Source organism: Lynx rufus, unplaced genomic scaffold (genome assembly GCF_022079265.1).
Source record: "Lynx rufus isolate CCGP_SWC_20201006 ecotype Redwood Valley unplaced genomic scaffold, mLynRuf1.p SCAF_7, whole genome shotgun sequence".
Taxonomy (NCBI): domain Eukaryota; kingdom Metazoa; phylum Chordata; class Mammalia; order Carnivora; family Felidae; genus Lynx; species Lynx rufus.
This window is the reverse complement of record NW_025814889.1, coordinates 38,615,387-38,639,197: the sequence shown is the minus strand read 5'-3', so window position 1 is coordinate 38,639,197 and position 23,811 is coordinate 38,615,387. Positions and strand designations below refer to the sequence as shown.

General features: G+C 48.3%; 1 protein-coding gene across 7 annotated transcripts in view; it reads left to right on the top strand.

The window, feature by feature from the left end:
• The window catches only part of CRACR2A (calcium release activated channel regulator 2A), a 134,814-nt gene that overhangs the window by 61,003 nt on the left and 50,000 nt on the right, over positions 1-23,811 (top strand). For all 7 annotated transcript variants that reach the window (XM_047067401.1, XM_047067400.1, XM_047067398.1 and 4 more), the window contains 3 exons: positions 7,467-7,578; positions 8,712-8,895; positions 12,679-12,825. In XM_047067401.1, coding sequence (XP_046923357.1) covers positions 7,467-7,578; positions 8,712-8,895; positions 12,679-12,825 — 443 coding nt within the window. The remainder of the gene's footprint in view (positions 1-7,466; positions 7,579-8,711; positions 8,896-12,678; positions 12,826-23,811) is intronic.

Below are 23,811 nucleotides of genomic sequence, written 5' to 3'. Positions count from 1 at the left end.
CATGTGACCCAGGTGAAGGCTGTGGGTCTTTCCCTGGCCCCACAGGATGGTGTTTTCAGGCTTTTCCCAGAGCTCTTCCACCATGCCATAGATGCACGAATGGAGGGAAGAGACCCGGAGGACAGGACAGGCTTAGCCCACGAGAGAGCTCAGACCATCTATGTTGTCAGTAGTTGGCTCCCCAGTACATTTCTGTCACTGAAACTCAACCCAAGTCTTACTCTCCATGGAAGGCCAGACTCTGTGTGCTTTGAGGAAACCCTGTCTGTGAACTTCATTATTGTTCTTCACAGGTCTGTGGTGGTTGGTGGTGGTGGTTTTAATGGCATACTTAACTTTTGATCGTCCCTTCTGGAAGGAAAGAAAAGGGAATTTGACATGTACTGATGGTCAGCTCTGGACCATATGCGTGGTGCAATTCAGCACTTTCTCTCTGTGTGTGTGTCCCAATTAACCTTCACTGAAGCCCACACTTTACTGAAGGGAGGAAGAGTCATGGTGAATTTAAGCTGCAAAGTGTAAGTTGTAAGAAATCATTTGTATCTGACCCGGAATGAAGTCATAACCATCAAGTTGCAGAGGGACCAACTCAGCTACATTCCTGCTCAGTCCTCGATTGTGACTGAGGCAAGAGGAAAAGGGGACAGACATCCTACCTAGTGGATACTTACACATCATGGCCTTTATTTCTACTTTGTTTTCCAAAGCTTCTGTGTACCTGTGGACAGTGAAGCATTTGAAATTTTCAGTTCTGTAGGCTGTGAAAGTGCTATCAAGGAAGAACAAGGCCCATCACTTAAGCGCTATCTCTTTGCTGCTTTCTCGGGTCCTATCTGGGGGAAGATGGGCTGGAAAAGAGATACGTGGAGAACAGCAACCCACACATCATCAACACTGGATGCTCTGTGGAAGCCCCACGTACCCCTTGGCTCTCCTGGGCAGAACCTACAGACATCTGTCTGTTCCTTGTCACTCCCTCACGGAGCTGCTTTGCCAGGTGACCCCTTTGGTTGGTGGTCACCTCCTTGAACCTGACCACTACCACCTTGCTCACCTTTGGTTCTCAGCCCGGCCTCATGGGAACTGAAAGAAGAGCTCAGATTATGCATGCACACGAAAATTCAGCCACCGGGAGAGGCCCTTTAAAGCAGGGACTGAGGGGTGCCCGGGCGGCTCAGTCGGTTAAGCCTCCAACTCTTGATTTCTGCTCAGGTCATGATCTCACGGTTTGTGGGATCGGGCCCTGTGTCTGACTCAGTGCTGACAGTGCAGAGCCTGCTTGGAATTCTCTCTCTCTGCCCCTCCCCCACGTGCTCTCATGCTCTCTCAAAATAAATAAACAAATAAATATTTAAAAAACAATAACAACAACAGGAACTGATTGTCAAGGAAGGTGAGGCCATGGACCCGAGGGAGAGCAGATCCAGGGTCTGGAAGAGGTGGGTAAAGAAGCAGAGTCAGAACAAGACCATGCAGGGCTTACTGTCCTTTAGGAAAAAGAGAGAGTTAAGCTCCTCCCTTGGTGCTCTTATTCTTCTTGGTCCTGATGGACAAAAAACTATTTTCAGTGGGTGAGAAAGACTTTGTGTCCATCCAAGAGGTAGGGGTGGGGGGGGTACGGGTGGGGAAGGAGACTGCTGCAGGGTCTGAGCCCCAGCAGTATGGAGCCAGCCCACTCTGAGAGAGCAGGGACCACAGAAGGAAAGGAGCAGGGTCCAGGAGAAGTTTTTTCCTTTGGGGTCCCTGGAGAAACCTGGAGGAACCAGAGGCAGGCTGCACTGAGGGCAAGGGTGCAAGCTGTCCTATGCTGGGGCTCCATATGTGGACGTTCTACTGCGGGGACAGCCGGTGTTGGAATCAACCTATGTGAACATATTGTAGGCAGCAGTTTGAGAAACCTCAGCTCCACCCATGGCCCCTCAGACCCCACCCCCTCCTCTATGAGGAAACTCTCTGGGTTCCATGGGGATCGCTCCAGGCAGAATTGGGGTGAAGACTGCTTTGCAGGGCAGAGTCTGGTGCAGCCCCTAGAGAAGCAGAGTCATGGGGCTGAGGACCCCGAGTGAAAGTCAGTCCTGCCTCACAGGGACAGAGGGACATGAGAAGGCCAGGCTGGAAGGGTGTGAAGGGACTTCTTCAGCCCAGAGAGGGAGAGGGGGCCAGTATGGGCAGAAGATCTCTCTGAAGACACCTAGAGCCTCAAAACCCCTGCTTCCTTGACTTTTCAAAGTGAAATGATTACCTACCAATGCCAAGTACCTACCTCCCAACACTGCCTAGAGTTCCTAGACTAGCCACACTGTTAAGAATCATTTAAGAGTTGGCAAACCAAATATTGCTTATTTGTGTGAGTAAAGTTTTGTTGGAACACAGCTGTGCTCATTCATTTACAACTTGCCCATGGCAGCCTTCATGTTTGTGGCAGGAGTGAGTAGCTGTGACAAAGACCAAAAGGCCTGCCCAGCCTGAAATGTGTATTTCCTAGTCTTCTACAGAAAAAGTTAGCTGATTCCTGGTTTAGGTTAACTTTGGACTCTCTAAGATTTTTATAGCAAATTGCACTGAGTTTTAGCCCCGAATCTGCAACTTAATAGCATGTGAGTTTGTGTGAGCCTCTTAAACCCTCTAGGCGATAGTTCCTCATCTGTGAATTATTTATAGTACCTCCCAGGGTTAGAGAAGAATTAAATGTGCGTATGCATGTAGAGCTCTTGGCCCTGAGACTGGGACCTGGAAATCCCTCCATAAATACACTTTGTGTGTGTGTGTGTGTGTGTGTGTGTGTGTGTGTGTGTGTTGGGAGCAGGGGTTGGGGGCTTGTACCCTATATGTCCTCCACAGTGTGATTTTTAAAAATTGTGGCAAAATACACATAACATACAGTTTACTGTCTTAACCATTTGTACGTGTACAGCTCAACAGCATTGAGTACCTTCATGTTGTGCAACCATCCCCACTGCCATCTTTAGAACTGTTTGCATCTTCCAAAATGGAAACACTGTACCCATTAAACACTAACTTCCATGGACTCCTCCTCCCCACAGTCCCTGGCAACCACCATTCTGCTTTCTGTCTTCTTGAATTTCACTATTCTAAGTTCCTCCTGTCAGCGGATCACAGGTGTCTATCCTTTTATGACTGGTTTGTTTCACTTGGCATAATGCCTTCAGGGTTCATCCGTGTTGTCACAGGTGTTAGAATTTTCTGCCTTTTTAAGGTTGGATAATATTTCATCGTACCTGTGCACTACAGGTTGTTTATCCATTCGCTCATCGACGGACACCTGGGTTGCTTCACACCCTCGTGTGAGACTGATGCTGTTGTGAACAGGGGGGCGCAAATACTCTGAGTCCCTGCTTCAATTCTTCGGGGTATATGTGCAGAAGGAAAATTGCTGGACCATATAGTAGTTCTGTTTCTGAATTTTCTGAGGAGCCACAGTACTATTTTCCAGCCAAACCATCATACTATGACTTTAAGTGCTCATCTGTCCCTCCTTGGGGACAAAGAAAAGGCATGCCTGCTAAAGAGGGGGCCTTCCACTCATATCCAGCTGGTGCTATTGTTGTGTGTGTCCAGTCTACATGAGTGGGACAATTTTGCTTCTTAGAGGACGTTCGGTGATGTCTGGAAACATTTTCGATGGAAACTAGACGGGGGGATGTTACTGGCACCTACTAGGTATTGTCGGGGATGCTGCTACATACCCTATAAGGCACAGGATGGTGCCCTCTTTGTCACCCAACAAAGAATCAACCATGCCAAGATTTCAGTAGTGCCAAGGTTGAGAAACCCTAGGCTATACCAAACACTCAGCCCAAAACAAGCACGTGAAAACATAAAGCAGAATAAAGGTAATCTCACATCTCAGACCTTGAATTCTCCTTATAAAGATGTTTGGAGTAGCTGAGTTATGATACAGGGAAGAGAGTTTTTGGTGCTGGAATAGAGAGGTCTGAACAGAATGCTGTAGAAGCCCCAGAAGAAGGGAGACTTTAATTCTGGCCATAAAGATGGATCTCTTCTGGTTTTCTCTTTAATAAGTTTTCCTCAGACATGTTTGAAGCTGTGCACCCATTCATTTTAAGCTGTGTGAGGCATGTTACTGGACTGGTGACCAGGAAGGTAGAGGGGTCTGGCTAGAGTATAGAAGAAGATGGCATTTTTCCATGGTTTTGGGAGCCCCAGGCCTTTACACTGCTGCTGCAGAATTGCTTCCTATTCCTGGTCTTGGAAAATGTCCAGTTTGTAAGACCTTGCTGAGAATCTGCAGTAGTGCTGGCCAGGACTGGGAGTATGAGAGGTCCAGACCAGTGCTCCCTAGATAGGAGTTCAGCATCTCCTGCCATCACCCTTAGCCGTTCATTCATTCATTCATTCATTCAACAAGTATCTGAATACTCCATGTTGGTCAGCATGGGGCTACCTGAGAACACGATAGTGAGTAAAAACGAACAGAATCCCTGGCTCAGATCTCCTAGTCCACTGAAGGAGCAGACATTCATCAACTGATTGCGTCTATCAGTATATAACTACAAGCTGATAAAAGAAGGCAATGTGTTCAGGGGAAGGCACAGCCTGGCCCTGCCCCAGGGGCTGCAGAGCCTGAATGAAACAGGAGTTCAGAGCTAACTTAAGGCAGTGGAGGGAGGCTGGCTTTGAAGGAGCTGCAGAGTTTTACAGAGCAGCAGCATGAATTGGGTGAGCTGACTTCCTCCCCATTCCTCCTCCCTCCCCCGTCTGCCCTCCCAGATGGAAGTACAAGTGAAAAACAGGATCTCTGGAAGGCTAGTATGTGGTGCTGCTGGCAAGAGAGACTTTTGGTGGTAGGTGGGTAGGCAGGGCATGGTAATGCTGAGTACGGAATTCTAGAAAGAACACAGCAGAGGACGCTTTGACTATAGCTGAAGCCCCAAATGAGAAATCAGCTCTTTAATCCCAGCGCTGGTCTCCGCTGTGACTTTAGGCAAATCTAGAGCCTTGCAGGCTCTCCGATCAGTGGAATGAATAATCCTGTCCCTCTTTGCTCTGCTTACCTCACTTGGCTGAAAATGTAGACAGCACCAGGTGCCCAGGAAACAAGACCAGAATGAGTTGGTTTCACATGTCTCTGCAGGCCCTGAGAACAAAGATACATAAGAGGTGATTATGGTGATTGAGACTAAAGAATTTTTCCAGTAGGGCCAACAAAGAGAGGGTCAAGAATCTGGCATGGTGCAGCGTGCAGAGAAGGCTGAAGAAGCACTCAGTACTAATTTGCCAGGACAGGAGGAGCAAGAACTACTTGGAAGATCTAATATCACTTTCTCCAGGTTCACGGACAGCAGAAAGAGGAAACCAGCCTGAGTTGTAGACAAGAGAGGCTGAGATTAGGTGATGGAGGGATTTGTGTTAGATTCAGGAATAGAGCCTAAGGTGGTGTATATTCAACAGCTTTTCCCAGTTCACGTCCTCGAGAGAAAAGGTACCCTCGTGTGGGGGTGGCTTCAGTGAAAGGCAAATTGAGGGTCCCACCAATGTCGGCAGACCTCTTGCAGCCCATTTGTAGTTCCAGTCCTATGTGAGGCACGTCACTGATCAGATCCAGCAATCCTAGGCTGATGGTGACGGTGGGAAGGAGGAAGGATTACCCCAAGGAGAGGGCCAGACTTGCAAGGGTTTTCACCCTACCTCCCGTGTGATGCCTTTGGTTTCAAATGGGGCTAATAAAACTTCCTGCTTGCAAAATTGACTCACTTCTCACCCCGCATACTCTTACTGTGGCTTTTGAGACAGCTGGTTTATGGATGTTGATAAGCCAGAGATTCTGCTCTGTGCTGAGCAGATGCGCTTCTAGACTCTGCACAAACGCTCACTCCCCTTGCTTTCTAAAAAACTCATTCATATTTAATTCAGTTCTCCTAAATGGCTTCCACATCATCCTGTCTTTCCACTTTGTAATGCATCACAGTCTGCCTTAATGCAGTACCTGCCAAATTAAACTTTATGGCTTATCAGCTAGAAGATTGCCATAGGACCAAGCCAAATGTTCTCGCAAGTTGTGTCATGGGCTTTCACACCTGCCGGCTCGTTTTCATTGTTCAGAGGGGTATATACCTTCCTTCCTACAGCCCTGTGTTCATTGTCTTCAGCTGTCAGTCACTTGCATACTGGCGATTTTGTGCACCTGTCCCTTGGGTAACGGGGAGGAAGGGGAGGGGCAGCTGGGCTATAATGAACTCCCTTGGGGAGTCCTCGTTTGGAGACTTAGATTATTAGGGTATAAGACTACGCTTGCTTCAACTATGCAAATTAGCCTTGGCCTGGGGCCACTGCACATCAGGCAGAAGGCCGGAGGGAAGCATCAGGAGCTCAGCCACTTGCTCCTCATCCCTTGGGCTGGTCCCTGCCCTCCCATCCTCTGTGACCCTAGCCAGGCCAGGGCTCAGGTTCAGTGCTTATATGTAACTTCCTTGCACACCATCTTGTCCAATTCTCCCTTAGAACACAAATGCTCCTGGGGGAATGACACCTTAAGCCAGTGGCAGTTAACATCTTTTTGGTTGGCAGCCAGTAGGGGGCAGAAGTGGGGCACAGCCTGGTGTGATGGGTGGGGGTCACTCAGAAGAAGGGGGCTTATCCAGCTTCCCCCGCAGAGCTGAAGGACTAAAATGTGTGTCCGCCAAAACTTACAAATGTGGTGCCGGGGCCCTGGGACGTGGGTGGCCTCCATCAGGAAGGCTCCTGAGGGTGTGACCCATACCTGCATCTCAGTAGAGGAGGTACCAGGGCAGAGGACAGGGGCCTGAGGAGACCAGGAAGGACTAGACATGAAACCTGGCTCTGCCATTCACTTGCTGGGCCTTGGTGGGTCAGTGGATCCATCACTCTCATTCTCTCTCTTTCTCTCTCTCTCCCCCTTCCTACTACCTTTTACCAGATGCTTTCTCTGGGCCAGGCACTGTGCCATGTTCTTTATGTTCACAGTCTCATTCAACTTGACAACACCATGTGCCATGGCTGTGATCCTCCCACAGGATTCAGTCCAGTACAGTTCTGGTCCTTTGTGGCTGTGAAGAGGGCCAGTTTTGGAGTCAGACCCCAGATTTGACTACTCATTGTTATTTACTGGCTAGGTGACCTTTGGGCAGGTAACTTTAACCTGTAAAATGGAGATAATAATGCCCACCTAGAGGGCTGCCACGAGAATTCAGTACAAATATACATGTTTATAAAAATATTGATAAATATTTTATTTATTTATTATTTATTATTTATGGATCGCCTAGCAAATTGCCTAGCACATTAGGAGGCACCCAATAAATAGTCAATGTTGTAACATTCAAAGGAGGAGAAGGATGGATGGTAATGGGGTCTTTTGTAGGCCAGGGCCCACTCTGGACATTTCTGGCAGAAAGCTCTGCCTTCCCAGGGCAGCCCTCTGTGACGATCCGAGTGTTAACCAGTGCCGTCTGGATTGTTTTCAGAGGCTCCATGAGGAGTTACCACTCAGCCTGGAGGAACTGGAGCATGTGTTTGACGCCCTGGATGCTGATGGCAATGGCTTTCTGACGCCAGAGGAATTCACCACTGGATTTAGTAAGTTCTGATGGATGCCGGGGCCCCAGCTACATAAAGCTATGTAAGGTGCATGCCTCCTCCCACACCACACCCATGGGTCTGTGTAGCACAAGCTTCCCTGTCCTCTTGAAGTTTCCAGGCTCCAGATTATTTGGGCCTGTTTTCTGGTTGTCCGCACCAGCTGTCCACACCACTGTTCTCTCAGTGCCCACTGCACTGTCTCTGCCAGGTCCCCTCCCACCTGAGAATGGCAAGGGGAATGCAAGGGAGCTTGGGCAGAAGGCTTGACGTAAGACGGGAGCCGAGATGAGATTTCCAGCCTCTCCTTGTCTCTTTTCCTTTCTGTGACACCAGTTCACAATAAAGTGGGATGGCTGCATGGCTCATTTCAGCCTGGGTCTGGCTGAGTCTTCCCGGGTGAGGGGAACCAGCTATCAGAGGAATTTCTAGAGGGTTTGAATAGACCAGTCATTCTCAAAGTACCCAGGATGAAGGAGGACAGAGATTCATGAACAAGATAAAGAAACCAGAAATACCGTCAGATAAGATACTGGTCAGATACTTATCAGAGCAGGTACTGGTCAGCAGGCAGGTCTTACCACACATCTGCCTCATATAAGGTGCCATATAGTTTGTTTAGAAGTATCTGAGGTCTTTCCTGACCTCTAGGAGCTTCTAACTGCCTTGGGAGCATAAAACAGATTGCTGTATATTACAGGCAGTATGAGTATGGAGAACGTGCACCAAAACTGTTATGTTGCTTGTAAATGTGAAGTTCAGTGATGCCACTGGGAGAAGTGACTAGATGGTAATATGGAGCACAGTCAGCCTGCTGGAGGTGGATGGAGGGGAGGCTCTTGTTGTTTAGAGAAGAACCCAATGAAGAGATGAGCTCTAAGCCGGAGAGCCACAAAAGTGCCACAGTCCTGTCATCCATTCTGCCTTTCCCAGGTTGTAGCAGCTCACTCAGAATCTCATGGAAGACGGGAAGACCCCAAATCCAGGAGCTGGTGTCCAGGAATGTTTGCTGGAGGGGGTTTCCCTTTTTCTTCCCTCAGAGGAGCCCCAAACGATTCCTGGCAACTAAGAATGATAAGGTCTTCCCGGGTGCATATTGCCTAATTCAGATCCTTGTGCTGTGCATCCTATAGGCCACTTCTTCTTCAGCCAGAATAAGCCAGGTCAGGAAGATGCAGGCGAGCAGGTTGAACGGCTCCAGGAAGAGAAGGTATATCAGTCCAGAGGGGAAGAACATGCGGGCTGCATGGATGAAGATGAGGAGACTCAGTTCCAAACACTGATGGACAAACTTGGAGCCCAGAAGGTTTCCGAGGAGTAAGTGACGACAGTGATTTGGGGAATGGAGCCCAGCCTAGGAGCAGCCCCTTCGTCTGCCCTGTGCACCATTGTTAAGCACTCAGCCAGGCCCCAGGTGCCGGGCTGCCAGCGAGGAGGCTTGTTCCGTACCGCCTGCCCTTGGCAGACCCCTGTCTGTGCGCCATGGACCAGGGGCTCTGTGTCTGCTTTTTTACACTGTCTCATGGGAAACACTCCTAGGCCCCTCTTCTCCCACTCTCCTCACTTCTACCCTACGTCGTCAGCATGGTCCTTGGTTCCATGAGGAGTGCTGTGCAGCACGGGGCGTGCCGGGCCTGGAGGGTTTCTCAGTGTGTTTTGCTGAGGCTTCCGGGCACCACCAGCCTGCCAGTATTTCCACCTCCCCCAAAGCCAGCCCTGGGTCTCAAGGGCTGCAGGGCATCGAAGCCAGCCCCACGGTGCTGTGCTCCTGCCAAAGGTACCTTACGTGCAAGCATTTGCACACTGTATCCCTGAGCCGAACCTAACCATCAGGAAACTGAGGCAGGAAGTGAACCCATTTGTACCAGCCCACTACTTGGATAATCAATAGCTCGGCTGAAAATTTCAGATGGCTGGAACTTCAAATAAAACATAATCCCCCATTTTCCCCCCAAAATTTATCTAAGCCCTGACATTTAAAATGAAATGCAGTGGGCCCGCCTGGGTAGCTCAGTTGGTTGGGCGGCCAACTTCAGCTCAGGTCATGATCTCATGAGCCCCATGTTGGGCTCTGTGGTGACAGCTCAGAGCCTGGAGCCTGCTTCAGATTCTGTCTCCCTCTCTCTCTGCCCCTCCCCTGCTCATGCTCTGTCTCAAATAAATAGACTTAAAAAAAAAAATGAAATGAGATAAAAATAGGATAAAATAATTAAAATAAAATAAAATAAAATAAAACAAAATACAATACAATACAATACAATACAATACAATACAATAAAATGTGATGTAGCTGGTGGAAACCAGTGGCCTGAAAAACGTGGAATAACCTTCTTCTCCCTTTTCCCATTGCATTTTGCCTTTCCGTTTCTGGGTCCCCTCGGTCCTGGGTTGGCTATGTGTTCCAGGAGTAAAAATGGCCTAATGATTGGAGCTGATGTGTCCGAGGCTTGGGAGGAGAAGGAACTGGGATTGAGAATGATAAAGAGGAAGCAGGAAAGGAGGGGTCTGCACACAACACACAGGCCAGAAAAAAGATCTGCAGCTCTGTGGAACTTTGAGCAAATGATTTGATAGACTGTGTCAGAGTTGAGAAAGGTTGGCAAAAGCCTAGGAGGGATCCTGGTGAGAGGCTTGGGGGGTGGGGGGAAGTATGTTTGACCCCAGCAGCAGGGGCAGCATCAGGGGCAGATCTTCTGGGCGTCGGCTGGGGCACGTGGGTGTGCAGGTGGGTGGGAAGTGCATGAGACAGAGACCAGACTCAGATCATCTAGGGGTAAGAGGCACAGCGACGACTGCCAGTGACCCTGTGAAGCCTCTTCCTGGCGGTGGGGGGAGGGTGGTGTGCGTGAGCTGAGGAACCGTCATGAAAGAGAGGCACTTCTCCATCCACCCATTCCTTCTGGGGAAGCCCCCTTCCTGGCCAGGCTCTCAAACCAGTCTACCCAATGTTACCCCGAGGGCTCGTGTCAGAGGCCAATGCAGAACTGAGCCAGCATGAGGCATCCTGGGAAGGCTCAAGGGAGGGTTTCCACAGTGGTCGCAGACACTGATATGTAGAAGACGGTGGCCAGCACCTTCCATCCCCGTGGAAGCTAAACAAAAGGCAGAAGGCTCGTGTTGCTGCATGAGGGGGGTGTCAAGACCACGGGGCCCCAGATGAGGAAACAGAGGAGGCTGTGAAGACTTCAGAGGTCTTCCAAGATTTCACGCTCCAGAATAGCTTGTGTGTCGTTCTGGAAGCAGGCAGATGGGTCAGCTGACCTCCCAGGGTCTCTTGTAGCCCTGCACCCCTAGCCCCTTCCACCAGGAGCAGAAGCAGTAGGCTGGACGTCTGGACTCCCAGCTTTTCGCAGTTGTCCAGTTGGCTGAGTGATTTGGCAGTTTAAGGGCCTTGGCTTATTTTTCATCAAGAATTGACAGATTTGTCCCTTCTCCAGAAATCTGGAAGGGAGTGATGTGGCCATGAGTAAGTGGTTCAAAGAGCTTTGGAAGAGGGTCGTGTGGGTCTGCAAATCTTACTGGAGGCTCTAGCCAATTGGCTGTGCCATATCTGTGCCCCAGGCACATGGCTAACATGCACTGTCAAATGTCACTTGTTTTTTAAACATTAGAAAAATTTAATGTTTATTTATTTTTGAGAGAGAGAGTGTGAGCAGGGGAGGGGCAGAGAGAGAGGGAGACAGAATCCATAGCCGGCTCCAGGCTCTAAGCTGTCAGCACAGAGCCTGACGCAGGGCTTGAACCCATGAGCCACGAGATCATGACCTGAGCCAAAGTCAGATTCTTCACTAACTGAGCCACCCAGGCACCCTTCAAATGTCACTTCTCAGGCAAGCTTCTCAAATATAGCACTTGTTGGGGCGCCTGGGTGGCGCAGTCGGTTAAGCGTCCGACTTCAGCCAGGTCACGATCTCACGGTCCGTGAGTTCGAGCCCCGCGTCAGGCTCTGGGCTGATGGCTCGGAGCCTGTTTCCGATTCTGTGTCTCCCTCTCTCTCTGCCCCTCCCCTGTTCATGCTCTGTCTCTCTCTGTCCCAAAAATAAATAAACGTTGAAAAAAAAAATTTTTAAAAAAATATAGCACTTGTTACACAAGAACAAAGGATCTTATTCTTTATCCTGAGGGTTCCTGGTTGTAGCTCCCCTCAGATCATGGTGGTTTTAGAATTTCATGGGTTACAGGTCGGACCGCTGTTCTGGCTCAGTTTGATGGTCGGCTGTTTCTCCAGAGAGGGAGAGCATGGTCCGTGGGGTGCGCCACTGCCTCCGTCCTCCCATCACTGATCAGTGTGGCCCTGTGAGTCTCTCCTGCTCTCCAGTGCACACCTGCCCTGTGTGCCTCTTAGCCAGGGGCAGTGGGGGTGGCAGTGGCTCTGGACGTGTCACTCTGTGTCTTTGTCTCTCTGCCTGCCCGCGTCCCTGCCAACTTTCTACTTGTCTTGCCCTGTGTGCACACACATCCTGCAGATTTGCACCTTCCCTTCCTTTCTCCTGTCACTCATTCCTGGTGCCACCAGGCCCCAGTGGGGTGCTGCATATTCTCCTCCATTCCCCGCAGTGACAATTGCTTTCTGCCATCCATCAGATGGCATGTCTTTACCTCTCAGCTGTGAGGACCGTCCTTCCTGGGGCGACAGGCTCTCTCCTTTAGCTCCATGGCGTTTGTCCTCACATGCACCAGGCTCCTGTCCTCTCTCCTCTTCCTGACATTCTGAGATGCTCCCAGCACGTGGCCTTGCACAGTCAGCACCACCAGCCCCTGGGGAAAACCAGAGCGTGGAAGCAGTGGAGGGTGCGGTTAAGGAGGCGAGGACAGAAGCCAGACAGCCTGAGTTTGACTCTTGACCCTGTCATTCAGCAGCTGAGTGATCTGAGACAGCTCACTTCACCCTCTTCCGGGGGTAGTAGAGCACCAGCCTGGTAGGTTACTGTGAGGATCAAATAGGCCGATGTACATAGAGTACCTAGCATACAGGAGGCACTCAATACATGCTAGCCACTCCTGTCATGATCATGACAACGGTGTTCTGGCTGTCCCTTTCACATCTGGGAAGCTCAGTGTTTGCATGCTCTGACATCAATGTCCCCCTTTCTGTCGCAGTGAAAGTGATATCAAGCAAGTCTGGCTGCAGCTGAAGAAGGACGAGCCTCACTTACTGTCCAACTTCGAGGACTTCCTGACCAGGACCTTCTCTCAGCTCCAGGAAGCTCATGAAGAGAAGAATGAACTGGAGTGCGCCCTGAAAAAGTGAGTACCCAGCCTCAGCCATTCTCTGTTCCTATGTGTGGCAAACAGAAGCAGAAGGTGCGCTTTCTCATATTCCATGAAGCCTCCTTGTCACTGTCTGCCAGAGTGGGGCCCGGGCCCTATGGCGGCCGTGATATATAGATACTGTCAAGCCCTTGCTCACTTTTATCAGGCCCTCAACATATGCTAGGCACTATTCTAAATATGCACACCACCTCATTTGGACCATTCACTGTATTTTTTTCAAGTGCATTTATTTATTTTGAGAGAGAGAGAGTATAAGTGACTGGGGGAGGGGTGGAGACTGAGAGAGCAGGGGAGGGGCAGAGAGACAGGGAGAGAGAGAATTCTAAGCAGGCTCCTCGCTGTCAGCACAGAGCCCCATGCAGGGCTCGATCCCACAAACTGTGACATCATGGCCTGAGCCGAAATCAAGAGTCAGATGCTTAACTGACTGAGCCACCCAGGTGCCCCCTGGACTATTCACTGTTACTCACACTTTATAGATATGGAAATCGAGGTACTGAAAGGTGAATGACAGGCCCCAGGACATACAGCTTGTAAGTGGCAGGGCCAGCATTCAGGGTGAGATAGCCTGGCCCCTGAGACTGCACAGGGAGGGTTCCATAGCCTGGCTCCCCCCCCCCGCCCCGGCTCTAGACCTGCCCTTGGTCCCACTGAGTACCATCCTGACCACTGTCGGGAGCATCACACCCTCACATCTCTCCTGCCATCTCCTGGCCACCAGGGCCTCTGCAGTAACTAGTGGTTTCTAGTGCTCCCCCTTTGCTTGGAGAAAGCATCCCAGCATGAACCTGAAGCCAACCTGAGTCAGCCTTGTGCCACAGCCGTGGGGCCACATAAATGCTCGTCCACCTGTGAGAATGGTATGCCATTGGGGTACCACACTTGTCCCTACTCATCAAGTGTACGTTACAGCAGTGAGCTCACATTTTGTGAAGCCTGGTGTAACCAAGAATGATTCCTAATCCTGAAGGTGTGGCCGAAGTACCAGGCTGGGTTTGGGCAGCACTGAAGTGGTCCTCCGGGTGACTGCACATGCTCTTGTCCCTGCCCAAAAATCGCTCCTATGGCATGGGCAGCCTCAACAGTCCTAATGCAGACCACAGGCCCCTGATTTAGAAAGAGACCGCCACATGTCTGTGTCTTACTGTGTAGATCAGTTGTCCACACATTGCCCTGAACTCCTTCGCATCTTGTGTCACCCCCAGATCAACTCTAAAAATTACTTGTTGGGGTCCACCGGGTATACACAGGTCTGGAAAAAAGGACCTTTAAGAGCCTGAGTTATGAAAAAATTGTGGCCAAATAATACCAGGGAAAGCACAGTTTGGCTGGAGGAGTGTTATGAATATTCTGGGCAGAGGCCCCAAGGCTCAGAGAAAAGAAGGATTGAGAGTATACTTCTATATAGTTTTTAGCTGATTAAGTTGTGACTCAGGCAGATCTGAGTTTGCATCTTGGCTTTGCTCCTTAATAGCTGTGTGACTCAGGCTAAGTTACTTAACCTCTCTGAGTCTCAGCTTCCTTATGTGTAAGATAGGGATGATAATAAAATACTGGCACATAATAAGTATTCAAAGGATGCTAAAATAATAATACTTACCATTTTAAATAAGTATGTTTGTCAGTATTAGAGGATTTGCCTGGTTAAAGTGAAGAGTTTGAGCCTGGATATGACCAGTGGTGAGGTTTAAAGATCCCTTTACCCTTCCAGACAACATGGTATACAGCCAGTAGCATTGGCATCACCTAGAACTTTCTTTGGGATGCAGAACCTCAGGTCTCACCCCAACCCTACTGATTCTGCATTGTAACAAGATACCCAGATGCTTTGTGTGTGGGTCTGAGAAGTGGGGAGCTGGGAATCAGGAGCTCTGGATTGAAGTTATGTGTGGCTCTCCAACCAGCTAGCTCTGTGACCTTGCTCAAATCTTTTGGTCTCTCTGAGCTATGGTTTTCTCACCAGTAAAATAAGGGGCTGTTTTAGTTTCTGACTCTCCCTGCAACCCCACATTCCTCTGACCCCAGCGTTGCTCACCCTGAGGAGCCACAGAAAAAGTCAGGTGGTGCCTCCCAGAGAAGAGGGTGCTCTTTTCTCTAAGGAAGGTGAGAGGAGTCACAGCCTGAATGGGCAGGCAGCGACCCAGCTCATGGCCTGGAATCTTCACTGTAGGATGCTTCTCTGCTGGCCTGCACTCCCACAGGGAGAGGCCAGCGCTCTTGACTTGTTTCAGAGCTGGTTAGCCCTCACATTCATCTTAAAGTGACCTCGTTTAGTGCTTTTGCCCTCATTTAATGACTATTAAAGAGTTCTTGAGATGAAAGCCAAGGTCACTCTTGGCTGCATGTGCAAAACTAGCTCAGCCAAAGGTTCCAGTGGATTATTCTTGCCAGGTGCATCTGCCCTGGGTCAGCCGATGGAAGCCCCCTCCTGGCTGGAGAGCTGTGGTAGGATTAGGGGTCCCCGGAGCTCCCTAGCCCACCTCAGGGGTGTTCTCTGGGTGCAGAACCAGAGACCGCAGGCTGTAGTGAGCAGAGCACTAAAATCGCTCAGGAGAAACCCAAGCTCTTGCCCAGGCACTGCCACTGACCAGACGTGTGACCTTGGGCAGCTTGCTTTATCTCTCTGTGTGTCGGTGTCCTCCCTGGTGACCTGAGAAAATAGGTGTGGTGTTTTTTACACTTTTTGTGATTGTGAGTCACCAGAAGAAATGCATTTGACTTTGCAACTCGCATACACTTCTGTGTGTGGGTAACTGAACATTTCCTGAAATGGAGCTCATGCTTCCTGCATGTGATGTACTCTGATATTCTCTATTAGAGCCTCTTTTATTCTCTTGTCTTCTGTTAAAGAAACCAGAAAGGTTGATCACATCAGGGCTTCTGGGTTGTGACTGAAGCAGCTGATCTACAGGGGCTCTTGCAGCTCAGCTGTCAAAGAAGCAAACAGGAAATCCCGATAACGTATAGACTATTTCAATGGGAGGCTTGACGAATAGCCCAGGGTGAGGTTAAGTGATTCTGAGACATCATCGAGGAGATGAGTTTGGAGGTTTGGGGATGTGTGCGGGAGGGGCATGTCCAGGCATCAGTGAGGGGGGAGAATGGAAGCTCTCGGAATGGCCCGATTCAGGCTGGAGTCGGGGGGATCCTGAGGACGGTCTGAACCCCTCCCAGTCTCCTCCGCAACTGGTTTTTCAGTGTGGGGTATAACATGTTGACTCCACAAGGCCAATGAACGCCTGTCCCAGACATGGCTCAAGTCATTGCCACTGTGTGTCCCCTCCCCCCCAGGCTAGGCACCCAGGACACAGGGTGTCCTCGTAGCTCGCCTTAACAAGCACTTACTCTGTGCCAGTCTCTGAGTTAGGCAAATAGAACACAGAGTCCTCATCTTGAGGAGTTTATGATCGCACTGATAAGGTCGAGCTCATGCTCATAAAAATTCTGCAACAAAGCCAACCAGAGAATTCGTACCGTTGAAACGCTAGACAGCGCTGACATAGGCAGCAGAGGCTTTTGCTTCCTCCTCCTTTTCCAAACCACACACCTTGTTTATCCCTCCTGTGGAGCCCAGAGAACATGGGACTGACTGGTGGGGGCGGGGGGAGGGTCCTGTCCCAGCTCCCCAGGCTGAGTCATGTCCCTCAGGGATTCAGTTCTGCTGCAGTGAGTGAACCAGGTCTGCTCTGGCTTCTGGGAGGGAGGGCTGTGCAGCTGGCCTGAGCACCTAGGGAAAGCTCCTGAGAGCTGGTGTCAGGAGACCAGGGGCCCTCCTTACCTCACTGCCCTGGATTGTTTTTACAATCTGTATATTGGGAATAGGGGGAAAAGGCAAGTCTGGGAGCACTCAGTCTCTCACCCCTTGTCCCTTGGAGTGGAGCTTGAGTCAGATCTTTGATACAATGTTCGACTCTGTTGCGTGTTCACTGGGAAGAAGCCACGGCCCATGGGGCAAGGTGGGGACATGGTCAAATGCACAAACCTGGGGCCAAAGCCCAGTTCTCCTGTTGAACCTACAGGAGCCTCCACATCTCTCTTAGGAAGTGGAGGCCAGACGAATGGAGCCACGCTCCTTGGTCCACTGCGCAGAAGTTCAGAGAACTTCACATTTAGCGTGATTAATATGGCTTAGGCTTCGGAAGAACTTCTGACTATCAGAATTATGAAGTGCTTTGCCATGGAAAACATCTTCCCAATCACCTTTTCCTGGGCGGGGCGGGGGGGGGGGAAGCTTCAGCTTTCCAGGGGATGGAGAGCGATACTGTCTAGAGGCAGCAATAGATTCAGACCTTTTGCCAGAATCACTAGTGGAAGTTAGGGCCCCACCCAGGAAAGTCTGATTTATTTGGGCTGGGTTGGGGGCTCAAAGTCTGCATTTAAAAAGTATCCTTAGGAATTCTGACTTTTGACCAGGGTTGGAATCTACTGGATGCATGGACTTGATTGGCCCCTTACCAGGATCTAATCCTGAGGCTGAGGGTAAGGATGAATTAGGTGATGTCTGGAGAGTGCTTTGAACTCTTGGTAGAAAAGTGCTTTCTAGATCAAAGGCAGGTCGTGGCTGTGCTCTGCTTACTCAGTCGTCTGCAGCTCAGTAGCCTGGAAGGCCACCCAGGCTGCCTATTTCACATCACTGGTGGACCACACTTGGCTTTGACAAACATATCAGCACCCATCAGGGCCACATTGGAATCAGTTCCTCATCTGTACAGTCTTTCTCATCCAACTGAGTCAGGCCTCATGCAGCTTCTTGAGGGCATGGGGGCCCTTAAGTTGCATCCCCTGCCCAGCCATTCTCTAGGCACTTTCTGTCCAGAGTGATTTCCCTGGGTTCTGGGACAGTGTTCAGACCAGGAGGGAATGTGTCTCATAGCCTGACAGTCTCAGCTATGATACCTGCTGCTCTGACATAAGCCTGAGAACTGGGATTCTATGATATGAAGCTTCAGGGACATGAGAGTCTCTGGGGGAAGAGGGGGTCATTGTTTCCTTGGCCTTGCCTCCAGATATGGCAGCAAATACTGCAGCATATATATGGCGTGTGGCCCTTACATTCCATCTGTGAAGGACTTTATCTGCATGGTTCTCCAATGTTAGCTTCCTTCAGAATTACAAGAGGATCTCGGTTAAAGGTAGATTCTTAGGTCTCTCCCCCAGAGAGTTTAGATCAGTATGTCTTGGGGAGGGAGCCCAAGAATGTTCATCTTAGCATACATCCCAGTGGTTCTGATGCACGCAGGCTACACACCACACTTTAAATTTTTTTTTTTTAGTGTTTATTTTATTTTTGAGAGAGAGAGAGAGAGAGAGCACGTGTGCAAGCAAGGGAGGGGCAGAGAGAGAGAGGGAGACATAGAATCTGAAACAGGCTTCAGGCTCTGAGCTCTCAGCACAGAGCCCGACATGGGGCTTGAACCCACGAACCGTGAGATCATGACCTAAGCCTGAGTCAGACACTTAACCGACTGAGCCACTCAGGTGCCCCAGCACTTTGAAAAAATGCTGCTCTAGCCTCTACATTTTTCCAAAATGTATCAGTCTGCAAAAAGCACGATCCAGGGTGTCCTTCCAGTCTGGGATTTTAGTCTCTTTCTTAAGGTGAAGATAAGTTTTTGGTGAGGGCTCTAGGTAATGATGCTATGGCTTAGTCAGGCACATGTTTTTTATTGGTATATTATTATCTGAGGCAGAAGCACATTTTTATCTGAGAGCAGATTGAAAGGTGAGGACTGTTTGTGCTCTGTGTACACCCTGGGCATGATTTGTAAACCTGACTAATCAAGAATGGGTTGCTTTATAGGATGGGATAAAGCAGCAAAGTTGGTTTATACAAGGCAGGAGAATCTAATTAGGGAGAAACCATCCATCTTGAAAATCCAATTGGCGATTATAGAGCCTGCAGAATTTTGTACAAATTCTGATGTTTTCCCGTCATTCAGCTCCACTCCAGTCGTGTGTGTGTGTGTGTGTGTGCGTGTGCGTGACAGAGACAGACAAACAGACACAGAGACAGACACAGAGACAGAGAGAGGGAGGCTGTTAGAGAGACTGAGAGAGACTCTGAAGATTTTTCTAGTAAGAATTCTCTTTGCTGTCTGGAGACTGCAGCTGCCTGAAGCAGGTGGCAGGGGGCAGCGGTGAGCCTGAATCCCTCATGTACCTTTCTCATCCCAGCCACTAAGTAGGCTGAGCCTGAACGTGCTTCCATTTTCTTCTCTGGCAAATAGCAGACTCCTTGAGAATTTTCTGGCCCAGGATCTTCACTCTGTGCTCAGTACACATGGGGGAGATGGGTGGGAGACATGGGAAAAAGGGTCAGGCCCTTCTGGTAATCTTGGCCTTCTCCAGTCCTGGTGGGGCACCTACTCTGGTTCACACTCACTCTACAATCGAAAGACTCCAGATGGGATTTGGATTGTTGATGATCCTGAGCACAAATGTATGGAGTTACCAGTGTAGACACTCAGGATGCTTGGGAAGACACTGTGGTGTCATGGATGGAACAGGAGACTGGGACTCAAGGCCTGGCTTCTCCCCTGTACTCAGACCTGGACTATCCAGATGCCCACAGACAGGTTACTTCCTTGCTTTGACCCTCATTTTCTTCATGTTAAGCTCAGTCTATGATGAGGAGGGGGATTCTTCCTCTCTTCACATCTGCCTTTCACCAGATTGTGCAAACTAAGAGACATACTGATCAGACCACTGCCCCGCCCACATGGAGACACGTGAAATCAGAATGGTTAGTCTCCAAGGCCAAAGGCATTTCTAAGTTCTGCCTTGAGTTCAAGCTTCTGAAATTTATTGAAAGTGTAGAAAAATGCCATTTGTCCAAGGTCAAGACTACACCATTTAGGGAAAGAAGAAGCTACCTTTTTCCTGAAATGATTTCAGCACCTCCTGCCTAGAATCTAGAAGGTTAACCAGATGACTTTCTGAGACCCTCTGAAATCTGAAGGGATTCTGTTCCTAAGTGCAGGCAAAAAGGAACGAGGGAACGGGAAAGAGATATTTTGACCAGCAGTATTCTATAGTAGGAAGGCCTTGGCCCGTGTGTCATTAGCTGGAACCCCAGTGGTACTGAGTATTAATGCTTTCCTCCAGTGTGGTACCTTAACTCTCAGTGTGCAAATCACTTTGTGAAGGTTAATTAATTTTCACAGTCCCTGTGGGAACCTGGCAGGGTAAGTTAATTGCTAACTACATCTCGCCTTCCAATTCCCTGCAAATAATCTGTAAAGGTCTCTCTGAACCTAAGCCTTGTACTTACATGAGAATCACTATAATCCCCACCCCTACTTCCTTCCCCCACATCCCACCCTGAATCTTCAATATCACGCACATGTGTATATGCACACACACGCTTAAGGGCCTCCTTTAGACAAGGGGCATCTTCTACAGTTAGACACCCTGGGTGGCATTCTGCCCACTATGCTGGACCTGGGCTTTTCATCCTGGCTTTCACTAGGACTCATTCTTTCATATCCATCATGCCCTATGGTATCCTCAGTATATAATTGTTGCTTCTTCCCTTCACAGTTGAAAATCTCCCTTTTCTGGACTCAGCCCCTCTTAACTTGTTCCCAGAGAACTCTGTCATCCTCCACACTACTAGAGTAAGGGGCTTTGTCCACTTCCTTCCAGGAAGGGCTCTCTTGTCACAGAGTTATTATCAGCCAGAGCCCAGGAAGGCATAGCAGGGTGGGGTCTACTCCACAGTATGTGGCTTTTTCTTCTGTTCCTTTCCTCTATGCCACATTAGCGTTGGACTTGGTGTTCTTAGATGCTAAAGTCCTGGTGTACAGAGCCCATTCCATAAGTCTAAATTATTTTACCTAGAGTGTTACTTTACAAAGGGCTTAACGAGTACTTAATGTTGATGTCTCCCTCCTTCCATGCTTTGTCTTCTCTCCTGAGCCACCTCAGGTCTTGTCCTTCCCTAAGTCTTCTGTTCCCTGATGTTGCCCTATTCTCTCACACCCCTGTTGCTGCATCATTCCCCTTCAGTCTCTACTTGCCCCTTGGCTGAAATTTGAAGGAATTAGAAAGCAGCAGCTCTCAAAAGGGTGTCAAAAACCCCTGGAGAATCAGAGAACTCATTTACTTAGAATGTATTAAATGCATACTATCTGCTCCCTATTGTGCTAAATAATTCCACATGCATTATCTTATTTAAACCTCACAACTTCTCTATAAAGTAGGTATTAACCATCTGATTTTCCAGATACAGAAAACCTCAGGCCCACTGAGGATATGTGACTTATCCAAGGCCAGAAAGCTTGTAGATATCAAAATCAGGATTTGAACCACAGCCTTTTTACTCTGGGTCTAATGAATTCTGAGACAACCATAGCTGTCAGCAGGGGGATTATAACCTAGACTACACTGGAATATGCTAGAGGCACTATCCAGCCATTATACAGAAAGAGCAAGAAAGCAAGAATAAATATTGGTGCTCATAACTCCTTTGCTGCCTTCTTTCTACATTTGTTTCTCTGTCTCACTGAGACTTCATGTCTCTTTCTCTTCCTTTCCTTTCATCTCCCTATTCTCTGTCCCTCCTCCCCCTATAGCTCAAAATGACTAGGCACAGATAGCAGACAGGGGATAATTAAATAAACACTGGGTTGTTGGGGAGTGTTTTAAGGATGACTAATAGAAGATAAACTGGATATTTATGCCCACAAGTTATTAATAGCTCAGAGAGCTCTATTCCAGATTGCTGCCCTTGTCTCTTTCAATATTTTTACCAATGGCAAAAACAAAGGGAGATAAGGAAGAATATTTTGTAGTAATAAAAAAAGTTCCATCCACAAAGAAGATACAACAGATATAAACTTTTATGCATCAAACAACATAGCAGCAAAATAGATAAGGCAAAAACTTTTAGAAAAACAGAAAATTTGATAAAAACAGACTTTAGAGGGGCGCCTGGGTGGCGCAGTCGGTTAAGCGTCCGACTTCAGCCAGGTCACGATCTCGCGGTCCGTGAGTTCGAGCCCCGCGTCGGGCTCTGGGCTGATGGCTCGGAGCCTGGAGCCTGTTTCCGATTCTGTGTCTCCCTCTCTCTCTGCCCCTCCCCCGTTCATGCTCTGTCTCTCTCTGTCCCAAAAATAAATAAACGTTGAAAAAAATTTTTTTTTTAAATAAAATAAAAAAAACAGACTTTAGAGGACTTTAACAAACTTATCTAGGATTTGATACATTAGGCAAAAAGTACAATATGTATGTAAAATATTTATTTAAATTTTTTTTTCAACGTTTATTTATTTTTGGGACAGAGAGAGACAGAGCATGAACGGGGGAGGGGCAGAGAGAGAGGGAGACACAGAATCGGAAACAGGCTCCAGGCTCTGAGCCATCAGCCCAGAGCCCGACGCGGGGCTCGAACTCCCGGACCGCGAGATCATGACCTGGCTGAAGTCGGACGCTCAACCGACTGCGCCACCCAGGCGCCCCAAATATTTAAAACTGTCAACCAGCAAGCTTAATTTAAGAGATAAATGTAGAGCTGTACACCTCACAGTAGAATACACATTCTCCTCATGGAAGTTATGCAAACATTGATCATGTTTTTGGCTACAAAGCAAAGGTTAATAGGTTCCAAAAAGTAGATACCTTACTAGTATATTATTTTTACTATAATACAATTATTTTACTGTAATACTATAATACTATAATATAAAAACAGCAGTTTTTATATTAGAAACACTCTTCTGAATAACTCTCAGATGAATTAAATTGTCAAAACCAACATATTATTTAGCTTACATTATGACTGAAATTTTTAAATATCAACAAAGCTTGGAAGGTCATTGAGTACACTAGATGACCAGTTGGGATCTATTAAGATAATGTCAGCCTGGAAAGATGGACTGAATCTAACAGAATTACATCCGAGCTCTTGTTCTGGTGTCTAAAAAGCCAGTGACAGAAACACAAGGTGGAAGAGATATGATTCAGTAGCACCATCTTTAAAAGAAAAACAATCACACGGACTTAAGATTTAGAGGTTTTAGTTGACGAATGGGTTCAGCATTCATCAACTGTGATGTGGCTGCCAAGAAAAGTTAATGTGATCTCAGGCTGCATGAATAGATATGCAGTGTCGAGAACAAGAGAGGTATAGTCCAGCTCTAAACTCTGCTAATCAGACTTGATACACTGGGCATTCAGTCTGGGGCTCCATGGCTTGAGGAAGCTAAATCAGGGCACATTCAGAGAAAAGTAAAGAGAAAGGTGAAGGGACTTACAAAAAAGAAGAAAGTCCATGTGAGACGTGGTTGGAGAAAGTGGAGAGGCATGGCATGAACCCAAGCAACCCCTTGAAGTCTTAATGCTGTTTTCAAATATATAAAGGGTTTTTATGCAGAGGAGAGATAAGGTCATAGAAAGATATATTTCTGTGAGTCAGAATATTCCAAAGATGAAAGAGCTGTTTAGAGATCCAGCCAAGTTCCCTATTGCTGGAGGTGTTTTAACCTACTTTGGGTAAATACATGGCGGGGACATTGTGGCAAGGATTTTAGCACTGGGAAAATAGGTGATTGGATCAGATGAAACTTTCAATTCTGAAATTCTTCAGTTCTTCTGGAATCTGGTATTCCTCCAGTATGGTCCTTCCATGGGCTACTGAGTTAGGTATCCCAAGTCTTAAATTTGATTTTATACACATTTTCAGCATTCACATTTTGAGCACAGACCCTGTGGGTGACAAAAATGTCTGAGTGTTCCTAACCTAGTTGAGACAGCATAAACCCAGGTGAAACAGTTTTTGAGGATTTTATTTATTTTTTTTAATGTTTATTTATTTTGAGAGAGAGAGAACATGCGTGAGCAGGGGAGGGGCAGAGAGAGAGGAAGAGAGAGAATCCCAAGCAGGTTCCACACTGTCAGCACAGAGCCTGATGTGGAGCTTAATCCCACGAACCGTGAGATCATGACCTGAGCTGAAGTCAA